The sequence below is a fragment of the Gobius niger genome, assembly GCF_951799975.1.
Source record: "Gobius niger genome assembly, chromosome: 22".
NCBI lineage: Eukaryota > Metazoa > Chordata > Actinopteri > Gobiiformes > Gobiidae > Gobius > Gobius niger.
Genome location: NC_136873.1, coordinates 12371970 through 12385301, shown reverse-complemented (window position 1 = coordinate 12385301; position 13332 = coordinate 12371970). Strand labels below are relative to the sequence as shown.

Genomic DNA, 13332 nt, shown 5'->3' with positions numbered 1-13332 from the left:
TCAATTTCTGTAACAGAAGCCAATCAAGATGAAATTTCAAGTCAAACATCGAGTACACGACAAACAAAAGCAAAACAATGAACTAAGTATCCAGGACTGATCTAGATTTTTAGGTCGCTGTATATAATAAAGTTATAATAGAAAATAAATCAACTGCACTGTCAAACCACTGTTATGTGGTTAAAGAACAAGAAATGTTCTTCACAGCTCCTCCAGTTATCTTGGGGCACTTTGTTGTATTTCTGACCAGTGCTCTCCTCACCTTTGCTCATTCAGGTCAAAAGCTTCTATTGTAACCTCTGTTTGTCCAAATGATGATGCTTGTCTAAATATTATTCCAATTCTTTTCATGCCACTGAAGACCTGTTTGTTCATCATACCGTTCTGGTACAAAGTGTCCTGTTAGGCGTTGTCAGCGTTTTACCGTATCACGGATCAATGACGCACTCATATCTGAGTTTATTTCCGTGAGAACGACTTGTACCTGTTTGTTGTGGCTCTATATAAAGACGTGGATCTGTTGTTGTTCAGTGAAGCCTCGTCAGGATGTTCTCCTTCAGCAGCGCTCTGTGTGAGTACAACACACTGACACTATTCTACTCTGTATCTACAAGAAGAGAAATGAGCTTAACCTGGTTTAACTCTTTCAGGGCTGGCTGCAGCCGCCGCCGTGATAACAGCAGGTGAGGCTCATGTTCAATACCTTTAACATCTTTATTATTTGTGTTGTGGACCCCAGACCCTTCAGTTACAATCCGCGTGCCGTACCCCCTACCTCAAGGGTGTTAAGGGCATAATTTAAGTCCCTAAATCTGAAATGGAAATGAGAGAATTCTGCGAGAGTAAAAAAGGCACAAATCACTTTTACACATGAACAAACTCTTGGTAAATGATCCCCTTAAAGCGCTTTATTTAACAACAGGAAACGTTTCTTTCTTCCAGAGGTTTCTGCAGATGTGACCAGCTGTGAGTCCAGCGGTTTAAAACTCAATTGTGGTAAGATCAACTTCTAAAGTCTTCTTCATTCAACAGTTTTCTCTGAGCTCTCGGTCCATTAGGAGATTCACACTGTGGCTTTGGCAAAAAATCTTTAAACCACATCACATGACATTTGTTCCACTAAATTAAAATGCAAGCATTTTTTTTTTCATTCATTGTTTTTTATTATTATCTCAGAACGCCTCAAGTGGACCTACAAAACAACACATAATGACAAACAAAACAGAACAAAAACAGTATATGTCTTTGTATATATACGCATACACACATATTACGTATATTGCAAGACATACAGACATACATACATACATACGCACACACACCCACACATACAGTGGGTTATTAAACTTTTCAACACTTTGCCACGCTATGGACCATAAACATCAATATATTTTATTGAAATTTTCTGTGAAAGACTCTTAGCTATACTATAGTATTATAGACTATAAATTATTTCCTTTTTTGTGCAAACAACTGCCTTTAGAAGTTGACAGAAGATTTCTGAATGACCACATGTTGACCATTTGAACAGCCTGATGAGGGCGGTGTCGTCCTCAAACTTGATCAGTTTTATGAAGGTGCAGCAGTTTGTGCACAGAGATAAGAGCCAGGGGGAAAGTACACAGCCCTGAGGAGTCTGAGTGTTCAGTCTGAGTCTGAGGTCTGTCTCAAATCCTCATGAAGACTGTTCCAGATTTCAGCTTTAGCCTCAGCGTGTTTAGTCCTGACTCTGGGGACCACCAGGAGACCCCTCCCTGAAGTTCTCAGAGCCCGAGATGGTTCATTTGGCATAATCCAAAATGTTACACAGTGTGCCTTTAAATAGCTTCCCATATTTGTGTAGAATTCCACCTTTTTCGTCTTTCACTGTGTGTTTCTGTCTGTTTCAGTCCATCAAGTGATCTGCATGAACAACCGCAAGGCTAAACTCCAGTGTGGTAAGTGTCAGTGTCCAAGTCAAGTCCCACAGTTTCAATATGATTCATACGATAGTGTTTTGGAGCGAGAAATGGTCAGGGACGGCTGGTGTCCATAATCATTGTAGTTTTATAAATCTGACCACGATTTTTACCACAAGGACCAAAAAGGGCTAGTTCTGATGAGTCCCGAGAACACAGGTGAATGTAGGGTATGAGGGTTTATTAATCAATTAATTTGTTCATTAATTAATTCATAGGTTGTAGATTAGCCTTAAAATTTAACGGGGCACCAGTTCGAAAAGCGAACAAAATAAAAGTAAGAATAGGAGGCTAAACAACAGATTTATCTGAAGGAAGTAAGGTCTTTAACGCACACATTGACCCTTAGTCTGAAATAATGAACACAGACATTACCAAAGTAAACTGTGGTTTATGGAGGTTTAATGATCAAAATCAATTAACAGACGGCATTAAATATTAAAGTGCAAACAGGAAAACCTAGAAGGCTTACAGGATGAATAATCAGATAAAATGTTCTAAAATTGTATCTGAAAGTCAGTAAGGTGGTTTGCGTAGAAGTTATGTGAGTCTTATTGAGCCAGGTCTGTGAGATGCGCTTACGACCGTGAGAGAAAAGTTTTCCACGCCAACTGTGGTCCGGCGTTCCAAAGTCCTGGTGTCGGCCTTCTGGTCGTGGTCTCTCGGGTGGCGATCTCAAGCTGATGCAGGCGCGGCCCTGTCTGTAGCTCCTCTGGGCCTTGGCTTGGCTTGGCTTGACAAGCTAAACTCAAAATGGTTGCGCTGAAAGCTCAGCGATCAAAAATGTTGTTGTCTTGTAGGAAAAATGCAAATGTTCTTAAAAGAAGTAACTGATAGTTACAAAATCACGTCTAATGACGGGCTCAAACTTAAAGGTTCTTGTGGTCCATCTGAGACAAAGAGAGATCAGAGTTCAGCGGGGGATGTCAGCCATGTGCTCATCCCTTCCTGCCGTCTCCCTTCTCCGTCTTTCCAACTCCAACTCTCACAAGAAGTGGTTTCTTTAGAAGAGGGCGTCTCTCTCCATGTACCCTTCTTTTTATGACAGATGGATGGATGGAATTTAAAACCCTTAAAAAATGAGCAGTGAATATTTGGTGCCTGAAAGTGACAGTTCATGGTAGTTAAAGTTTATGCACTTCACCAGTTTATGTAATTTAAAAAGTTTATGCAATGTAAACACTATGTGCAAATGTAGCAGTTTATGGAATGTAAGTGGGGTAAGAGTTATTTTCTACAATCATGCAGATCCAAATCTCAAAGTGTATTGACAGGAGAGCTCACAGCCAGCATGCCTCATTTGAAAGCCAAGACCTTCTACTTTCTATAAACGTGTCAGAACTATGTTAGTGAAACACAACTTGCATCACACTTGCCGTCCCTAACCATAACCCTCACCCCCGATCGGGCGGGACAGCAGGTCACAGGTCAAAGTATCTCCTGCACTGCACATTCATGAAGTATTTCCAGATGTGTGAAGAGCAGGTGTTTCAGAGCAAAGTCAGTGCTTTGTTTTCTCTTGCAGCTGATCAGCACTTAATGTTAGACGTGTGCTTCACAGATGACGGTAAAGTGATCAATATCCACAGTGTGAACCACGGGATGATAGATGATACAGGTCTTAAGCTCCAGGACCCCCGCCTTTCACCTACAGCGACGTCCAAGGCGGCTGAACTGTAAGAAGAACCTGAACTTTTCATCATTTGACTGTGGAAGCGTCAGTCCCGGGTCCTGACTGACAAGGCCTTATAATGAACTATATATTATACTGTCTGTGTTTATCTGTGTTCTCTCTCTGTCCGTCAGCTACAATGGGAAAAACAATTTGAGATTCCAATATTTCGAAGTATGTTCTCGTGGAGATGACTGTTCACGTTCTCTATGCCTGGAGGTTTACTATTTCTGTGGACGTAAGTCGGCCATTGGAGTGAAATCTAACACCCTGTTGTTGAATAGTTGTTGTATAAAGACGTGCAACAACACATCATCCTTAAAACTAACCTCTCATGTGTCAGAACAGTCAGAAACAGGGATTACTATAAGATTTATCCAGATCAATGGAGCATCAATTGATTCTTCAGATCTATGTCCAGCACTTTGGACCTGCCCTTCCCTTTTCTGTTCATGACCCATAGTCACTTGTTCCTCAGCGCACGCCCCCCTGTGGCCACGCCTGGTTTAGAACGTATTTTTGTATTTTTGACAAATGTAAATGTAAATGCAAATGTAATTAATTCCTCTCTCTCCTCCCTCCGCCATGTCTAAGAAGAAAGTATATTTTCCCAGAAATGTAGATTTATTGCCAGTTATAATCTAATTTAATGGGTTTCTTCTGCATGACTCTTTAGGCCTTAATTTGGGCATAATTCACTTCATGACTTTTAATGCCTCGCGGAAAACCTCATTTTGATGTTTGTTCCAGCCCTGTTCGAGGTTTGTGGGAAAAACAGCGCCACCCTCCACTGTGGTATGTATCCAACAGAATACAGTGTGATATCGTCTAAAGATGCTCCATTTTAATGTTGTCTCTCTCTCAGGCCCTCGTGACGTCATCCGTGTCCAAACAGCGTCCTACAAAGTACAAGACAAGTCTGTCTGCTCTGCAGGACCAGATCAGGGCTGTTCTCCACCCGATCCCGTGGTTAAATTGGCTCAAATGTAAGACGGATCTAAAGTGATCTCGATTTTACTGTGTGACTGTCGGTCAGGAGGGGAACTCTTCTTGGTCTTCATTGATTGATCCAACACAGATATCAGAGCTGAAAAAAAAAAAAACAATATCCGGTATCCAATACTGAACCAATACATGTTTTGGCTCTCAACGTTTTAAAAACACAACTTTCACCAGTGCTGAAACTGAAGCTCATTTTGAAGCTCTGAACCTGGAGACTTCAGGTTTGTTTTAAACCGTAGCAAATGTATTTTGAAGGATCTGGATCCTGCTATCCTGTCCATCGTGATGGATGAGCAACATCACGATGGAGAGCAACCATCGTGATGCCACGCCCCCTCCTGTCAGACACACACTCTGATCTTCTGTGGGCCTTGTAAACCTTCAAACTTTGCAGTTTAAGTAGCCTCTCTCTCTCTATCTCTATATATACAGCCTCTTTTTAAAGCTGCTCTAGGCTATGACATTTAGAATGTTTTGGTCAGTAGGTGTCAGTAGTAAACCCGGCGCTCACTTGGCTTGGTAAATGTTTGCAGCTGTTGACATACATTTTCCATAGACTAACATTTGCTAAAAACACTGTAGTGTCCAAGAGTTTAAGTTAATATCAGATATCGGCAGATGCACCCCTGGTTGGGAATCCCTGTTCGAGAGCAGTTTCTGGAGTCGCCCTGGCCACTAGGGGGTGGTAATCGCAGCCATGTCAGCACCCATAGTTTCCGTCCTGCATGTTTATAAACTGTGTTTTGTCTTTCTCCTTCAGGTGCAGTGGCAAAAAAAGCTGCACCATCAGAGCCGACAGTGATGCGTTCGTGAACCCCTGTGAACATGCGGGCAAATCCCTGGCCCTGACCTACTCCTGCGTCGGTGAGTGAAGTCAACACTTGTGCTAAGAAATGGTTTAAACATGACTGAGGAAAGAAAGACAAAGATAGATGAGGCGATTATACAACAGAAGTGAACCTTTTTTTTCTCCACACTTTTCCCTTAACCTCTTAACTTCCGCCTGAACCGAGAGCATTTTCTCCTGTTCAGCTTTACCCAAATCCTGTAGGCCAGTGTAACACCTCATTTGAAAGCTAAGATCTACAAAACTCATCTAAATGGATCTTTTTCCTCACGTCATCCGATTTTTTTCCATCTTTTTTTTGGGTGGGTATTCAACTCATTTTGTAACTTTTTAGTCTTTTTTTTGTAATTTTTAGTCTTTTTGTCACATTTTTGTAATTTTTTGTCACATATTTTGTCTTTTTTTGTAATTGTTTGTCACAGTTTTTTGTATTTTTTTTTGTAATTTTTTTTTTTCCAGAAGCTTTTGGATTGGGGTAAAGCCAAACTGGAGAAAATGTACTCGGTTCAGGTGGGAGTCAAGGGGTTAAAGTTGTTTTGGCAGCTATAGCAGTGCAGCCGTCATGAAACAAATGTATGAATATGTTTTTCTGCATCAGGTTTCTTATTTTAGCATTTTAACACAGGAAGTGCACTGTCAGCCTGTATGACAAGTAAAGGTACAGTAATGAAATCAAACAGTAAATGCCAGTAAAAAAAAAGTCTATTCTCTTTGTTTTACAGAATCACTCAGTTTTTTCTCAAACTGGAACGGGTGACGCCGTCCTCCGAGCGGGAATCTCTCCTGAATCATGAACCTGTTCTCAAATAATCATATTAATCGTTTGGTTTATGCCAGAGGTTCCAACAGGACACAAAAGTAGGTTGTGGGTTATTTAGATGATTTCATGATCAATGATGTGATCGTAATTGTAATGATTTCAGTTAAAGTTGGTTTTGTTAATGCCTGGTTTAAACAAAAGAGACATATCTTTAAAATGCCATTTGCACTTTTCAAGATGTTTATATTTGATTTATAACATTACAAAAGTAAAGTAAAGTGAACTGCCTGTCTGTTTTGTTCCTATGGAGCGTTAGCCGTGTCCTGCTGTAATGAATAAATAACTAAATATATAAATGTTAAAACTTCTGTGTTTCTAACTGCAGCTGTTTTAGCAACATGCTAAAGGCTAATGACGCTAACACATGGCAGAAAATCACCACTAATGAAACACAGATTACAGCCCGCACTTTCCATGTGTAGGTACAAGGAACAAGAAAGTAATTACACTTTAAAAAGATTTAATAAAGATGTTCAGGTGTAGCAAAGGTGTAGCTACATCGTCACGTTAGCACAGCCCGCGCTGACGTGTACTTGACTTTATAAAGCTGACACATCTGTATGCAGTGTTGGGGAGAATACTTTGAAATTATGTTTAGTTACAGAATACTGAATACTCCCCTTTTAATGCATTTAGTAACATCTTCCGATACTTTGTCCAATCATATTTTGATGTTGATTTGTATTATATTAAAGCATAAAAGCAGAGATTAAGATGATGTTGAGGCTGCACTTGTTACACGCCTGTTATGAATTTATTTACCTTTAATTTGGAATGAAAAAAAGAAAGGACAGAGCCAAACTTTTCTCCCTTTCTTTCTTATGAATGTTTTGAATATGAAACAGGAATGTAATGTTTGAGTACTGTGTGTATTCCTTTGATATTAAGAAAGTAACTGTATTCTAAATACATGTATTCAAGTACTACACACTACTGTCTATATGAGGCCAAAACACCTGCAACACATTGTACAGCTTTGCTACACTTTATTAAACTCACATGTGTAATTCCTCATTCTTGTTCCTGCACCTGCACATGGAGCTCACAGGCTGAAATCTACAGAGTTACCAGGTTTTCTTATGTTTATGAAACCTTTGTTATTGTTCATTCAAATGTTGACTTGTGCTTCAGGTGGTTTGATTGAATGTAATAAACTTGGTTGTGGTAAATGTCTTTGTCCAGTGTTTCTGTGACGGTTTCCTTCCATCAAAGTAAAACATGTACAATAGTCCTCCATAGGTTCTCTTCAAAGACCATCGAGTTCTGACATCATAATCAGACATTATAATCTAAATGCAAGACTGAAAGAAGAGAGGCTGTAGTTTGTTTGAAAAGTTTGAGAAAGTCATTAAAAATTAATTAAGGCCTTAAACAATTAAAGCGTTATTTGTTGCCCCTCCACCAGATGGCGCTCTACGCCCAGGGCTGAAACATCATACCACTAATCTAAAGGAGAGTGGGCGGGGCCTAATCTTAATACAGCTCTGATTGGATGATGAATGTCCACTGTGTTCCACAGGCAGTCCCGTCTACCTGCTATAGCTGATGTGAACACCAGGTGGAGCTGTTTCCCCATAATAACCCTTGACAGTTGGACTAATCTATAAACATGGAGATTGTCAAGGTTATAAACAGGTTCATGCAGATTCTATAAACAAATATTTTGAGGTAAGAAAGTACATTTACAAGACTATATTTTGTAGAAACAGTGTTTAAACTGGACTGGAGAGACTAATTCATGCATTTGCTTCCAGTCGGTTAGACTATTGTAACTGTTCACTGGCCTCTCTAAAACGAGGAAAAGGCTGCTCCTCGAGTCCTTACCAGAACCAGGAAATACGACCATATTAGTCCAGTGCTCCGGTCTCTGCACTGGCTTCCTGTTGCTCAGAGAATAAGTCTTTTATTGTTAACGATTTGATTTTAAATAATCTTGATTGTTTGATTTTAACTGAAACCTGGCTTGCCGAGGCCTCCCCACCTAGTTTTAGCAGTGCCTTTTCAACCAGAAATGGAAAAAGGGGCGGTGGGACTGCCTCTATCGGCATAAACACTCTCGCCACCAAACCTATTTTATTTGATCAATACTCGAGTTTCGAGCAACATGCAATTATTTTTAGCGACTCCCCAATAAGTTTTAGTCATCGGTCCTGAGGCCCAGAGAGAGAGACTTTTACCCAAAACTACAGTCATTGTCTTTAATCCTTCCTCACAGGTGAAGAACCTGGGCGTGATTTTTGACTCTGAGCTGGCGTTTATTCCACACATTAAGAATATCACAAAGATAGGTTTTTACCATCTAAAGAACATAGCCAGAGTCGCCCCATTCTCTCTCGGACCAACACGGAGACGCTCATGCATGCTTTTATCACCAGTCGTATCCACCACTCTACAACTTTCACAAACTTCAGCAGCTCGTGTCCTGACGAAGAGCAGGAGGCGGGACCACATTACACCGGTTTGAGAATCGCTGCATTGGCTCCCGTGTGTTTCAGGATCGATTTTAAAGTTCTTTTAATGTTTTTTAAATGTCTTAATGGTCTTGGACCTTCTTATCTTTCAGAACTGCTTTTACCTCATGAACCTTCACGGCCCCTTCGCTCCTCCGGCAGCGGTCTCCTAGTTATTCCTAAAGTCAACACAAAGACTCATGGTGAGGCGTCTTTCCAATATTACGGCCCTCGCCTCTGGAACCACCTGAGGAGGAGCTCAGGGCTGCAGAGAACGTTCATGGTTTTAAGAGCAGCTCAAGACCCGGGAGGAGCTCGGAGAAGAGTCGCTGCTCCTTCACGTCGAAAGGAGCAGCTGAGGTGGCTCGGGCATCTGTTCCGGATACCTCCTGGTCGCATCCCGCGGGAGGTGTTCCAGGCATGTCCTAGTGGGACAAGGCCTCGTGGAAGGCCCAGGACACGGTGGTGGGACTGTCTCCGAGCTGGCCTGGTGTCGCCTCGGGGTCCCCCCAGAACAGCTGGAGGAGGTGTGTGTGGATCGGGAAGTTTGGGCATCTCTGCTGAGACTGCTGCCCTCGCGACCCGGCCCCGGATAAAGCGGAAGAAAATGGACGGATGGCTCAAGACCCACCATTTTAGCTTAGCTTTTAACTGATTAATCTATTTATTTAATCCTAATTTATAAAATATATATATGGGAGGTTGTGCCAGGTGTATTGTTTTAAATGTTGTAATGTCTGAAACATCAGACTCTCTGTGCTACGATTTATTCTCTAAATACATCAAACTATAACACTGCCCCTGAAGTTCAAAGACGACATCCCACACTGGCAACACACTTTCCCTCAACACCACAGCAAAAAACATGTACATTAGCAACTCAACACTACAGCAAAAAACATGTACATTAGCAACTCAACACCACAACATGAACATTAGCAACTCAACACCGGCACGAGCAAATCAACACAAGCATCGGTGAATCCTGGATGAATGTAGGGCTGCACAATGTGTTGCAAAAAATATATTGCATAATTCGTTGTTGTAATTTCGCAAGAAGCCACAATGTATCGCAAAATGACTGAAGATGGACACATTTATTTATTTTACTTCCCTGGTGTAAAACAAAAACTTTTCCTAATATTTGCCTCAATTAGCTGAAAAACAAAATGACGTATAAACTTTTGTAACATTGTGCAGCGCTACATGGATGGAAAAGGATGAGGTCAAAGTGCTGGTGTAGACGGAGGTAGAGGTTGTAGAGGAGAGAAGTATCAAAGTGACAGAGTCTGAGGTAAAGGTAAATGGACGTGTTTGCAGAGGATGTATAATATTAACGTCATCACTCACCAGTGACGTCTTCATCAGACGCTCGTCCAGCAAAGGTGAGGACATAAAATATACAACATCCATAATGGGGGAGAAGAGGTGAGAGGGGGGAGGAGGAGGGCGGAAAGTGAGTGTTAGAAAGATAAGCACCGTAAATGCTCTAATATAGGCCGGGGCCTTCATTTACTCAAGGGCATCTCGGACCAGGCCTTTATTGGAACCAGGCCACAATTAGAGACAGGCCTTTATTTCTATTTGAGCAAAACGGACGACCAGGAAAATGAAGAAAAACGAGATTTTTGTCCATTTGCACCTAAAATATTAGGTTCATTTATTACTGAACATTTCAAACCCTCTCCCAGCGGCTGGAACATTGACGCATTTTATTTTGTCGGGACAACAGGAAGTGTTTCGTTGCTGTTAGCGGAGCTTTGACATCAGTGTCACTGCAGGTTTCTGTTTCGTTTTTACCGCGGACCGGATTATTTGTTGTTATCTCGTGTAAAAGGCGAGTTTAGACGGAGCGTTTGTGTTTGTGATCGATCATGAGACTGACCCGAGAGAAGACGAGACGCTCGCTCTGATGGGAGGAGTTATTTTGAGGCGTGGGACTGACCTGCACACGGAGCAGCTGGACGTGCTTTGAAGACGCGATGGAGACTTTATTAAAACCCTGGAGGGTCACACAACATTTGTTGTTTGCCGTGTTTCCAAATATCGTCACAGGAGGTTTGAAAAGTGGCTAAATCTGTGTCAAAGTTACGATCGGATCAGCTCCTCTGTGAGTTTTCATTTACACCAGTATGAGACAAATTCCTAACATGGGGAATATTTCTACCACTATAGTTTCTAATAAAAGCCCCGGCCTGTTTTAGAGACCGGCTTTAATTTGCCTCCGCCAGCCGCGAACCCGGCCGATAATGGAATACAGGCCAGTATTAGAGAATTTACGGTATGCAGAGAACAAGAGCGAGCCCTAACCCTAAACCGACCAGCAGCATCAGCAAACCAGCAGCCACTCACCGGTGACGTCTTCATCAGATGTTTGACTCCAGCAGAGTTCACTCACCCTGTGCTCCTCAGAAAGTCCTCAGTCCAGGATCCAGCGCTTGATTCTCTGAAAGAAAAGCATTGACTTCTCAAAATCACACGACTCCAGACCTCACCAAGCAGACATTCGTAATCTAGAATAATTAAGAGCACAAATCTGGACCAGGGAAGTATTTTTCTATAGGTTGGATCGAACCTTTTAACCTCCACCTGAACAGAGCATGTTCTCTCCAGTTTGGCTTTACAGAAATCTAAAAACTTCCCGAAAAAAGCATCAAAACATCGACATAAACGCAGTATCACAGTTCGATTGGACAGAGGGCAATGTGGGTCGTTCTCGCTGCAGTTTACACAGTTTCCTGGAGGGTTTGGGAGTTTGGTTTAATGATGCTGTTTTCAGTCGTGTCAGTGAAGTAAAAAACACTAATGTGGACAGAAACAAACAAACAAACAAGTGGAGCTGAGCAGCTGAATGTTCTGGAGTTACAAACCATCTTCAGGGTCATTCCACCAAAACAGCCACACAATGGCAATCACAACCTGATGTTGAAAGACAACTATTACATAACATTTACTTCATATCATCATCATAAAAATGTTTTGGCCTGTGATCTTTCATCTTTAATAAGGTATAAAAGGCATAAATTGTGGCTAAAAATACTAAATAATCACTTAATTGCACTGTCCACTACGAGATCTCATTATTTTACTGTTTTTAAGTATTATAAAACTGCAACTATTATCATAGAAATTAGATTTTTTTTTGTGTGTGTCCCTAAGTTTTTGTGATTCCTGTTACTGAACTCTCCACATATTAAAAGTTCAGTAGAAGAAGAAGTTGTTGCATTCAGACTAGACTTTCCCACCAACTAACCCTTCAGTCGGTATGTGGAGATTTCTAAAATGGAGTTGCCATTTTTGTCCCCAATATCTGTGAGCGGGTGAAGTCATAGTTTTAACATTGCTATGTTCAAATTATATTATAAATGGATAAGCACGCCAGTGTGTTGAGTTAGGAGTGTTTAACGTGTATTATGCCTACGTTAGTGGAAATTACTGGTAAACCTATAGGACAAGGAATGTGTTTTTCTAATCTATACATAACTGTACATCCACCATGACAGTGACGGATGCGTGGATTCACAGACAGACGGTCTGTCTCAACGAACCCCACCGAGCATAGCTGCTTTTACTTGGAATTTGGGCCGGCCAATCATGTTTTAGGATCCACCCTGTACATACCTAATTTGCATAATAGGATATAAACCCCATGTCTATGTTTGTTCTTTGTGAAAACGTGTTCCATACTTTTCACCCAGTAAATATCTTCTTAATCCACTCGATTGTCTCTATTGTTCTTCACACCTCATTTCAGCGGGTTTTGCCCCTGATCATTTTTAGAGCGGGACGGCAAATGGCCTGTTTGGCTGAAATTAGACGGCCATTCCCACAGTAAGTCACTCGTCACGGAGTCAGGATAACTGTCTTCAGTCTCGTGCAGAAACGGAGAGAATCGGTCTTCATTTACTCCCGCAGCAGCAAATTCAAAACTTATTCTTAACTTCAATATGCAAGAATTGAATAAACACCTTTCAAATCCTGTGGACACTGTGGAGAAGGAGGTGGGCACTGTGGAGAAGGAGCTGGACACCGTGGAGAAGGAGCTGGACACTGTGGAGAAGGAGCTGGACACTGTGGAGAAGGAGGTGGACACCGTGGAGAAGGAGCTGGACACTGTGGAGAAGGAGCTGGACACTGTGGAGAAGGAGCTGGACACTGTGGAGAAGGAGCTGGACACTGTGGAGGAGGAGCTGGACACTGTGGAGAAGGAGCTGGACACCGTGGAGAAGGAGCTGGACACTGTGGAGAAGGAGCTGGACACCGTGGAGAAGGAGCTGGACACCGTGGAGAAGGAGCTGGACACCGTGGAGAAGGAGGTGGACATGAAGAGTGTCTTGTTGTCGTTTTTTGTCACTCCTGCCAATGCACGTGTGGAAGAGATAAACCTTAGTGCCAACACCATTTAGCTACTCACCTCCACTTTTGTTGCTCGTTTTTCCCCACTTTCTGTCCACTATCATTAGTTTTGTTTACTCTGCCCACTGACACAACTGAAAATAGCCTAATTAAACCAAACTCCAATGTTTAAATGAGGAGCTAATATATAAAATTAAGTTTTAACATGTACAACCAATGGAAATATG

General features: G+C 41.7%; 1 protein-coding gene across 1 annotated transcript; it reads left to right on the top strand.

The window, feature by feature from the left end:
- Positions 1 to 1535: 1535 nt before the first annotated feature.
- Positions 1536 to 5504, top strand: LOC306981222 (L-rhamnose-binding lectin CSL3-like; the record flags this gene model as incomplete). The annotated part of the gene is made up of 7 exons (XM_079580784.1): positions 1536 to 1617; positions 1890 to 1937; positions 3484 to 3634; positions 3765 to 3868; positions 4381 to 4425; positions 4496 to 4616; positions 5393 to 5504. The coding sequence occupies 7 exons, from the start codon at positions 1536 to 1538 to the stop codon at positions 5502 to 5504; spliced, it is 663 nt and encodes a 220-aa protein (XP_079436910.1).
- Between the last annotated feature and the right edge of the window lie 7828 nt (positions 5505 to 13332).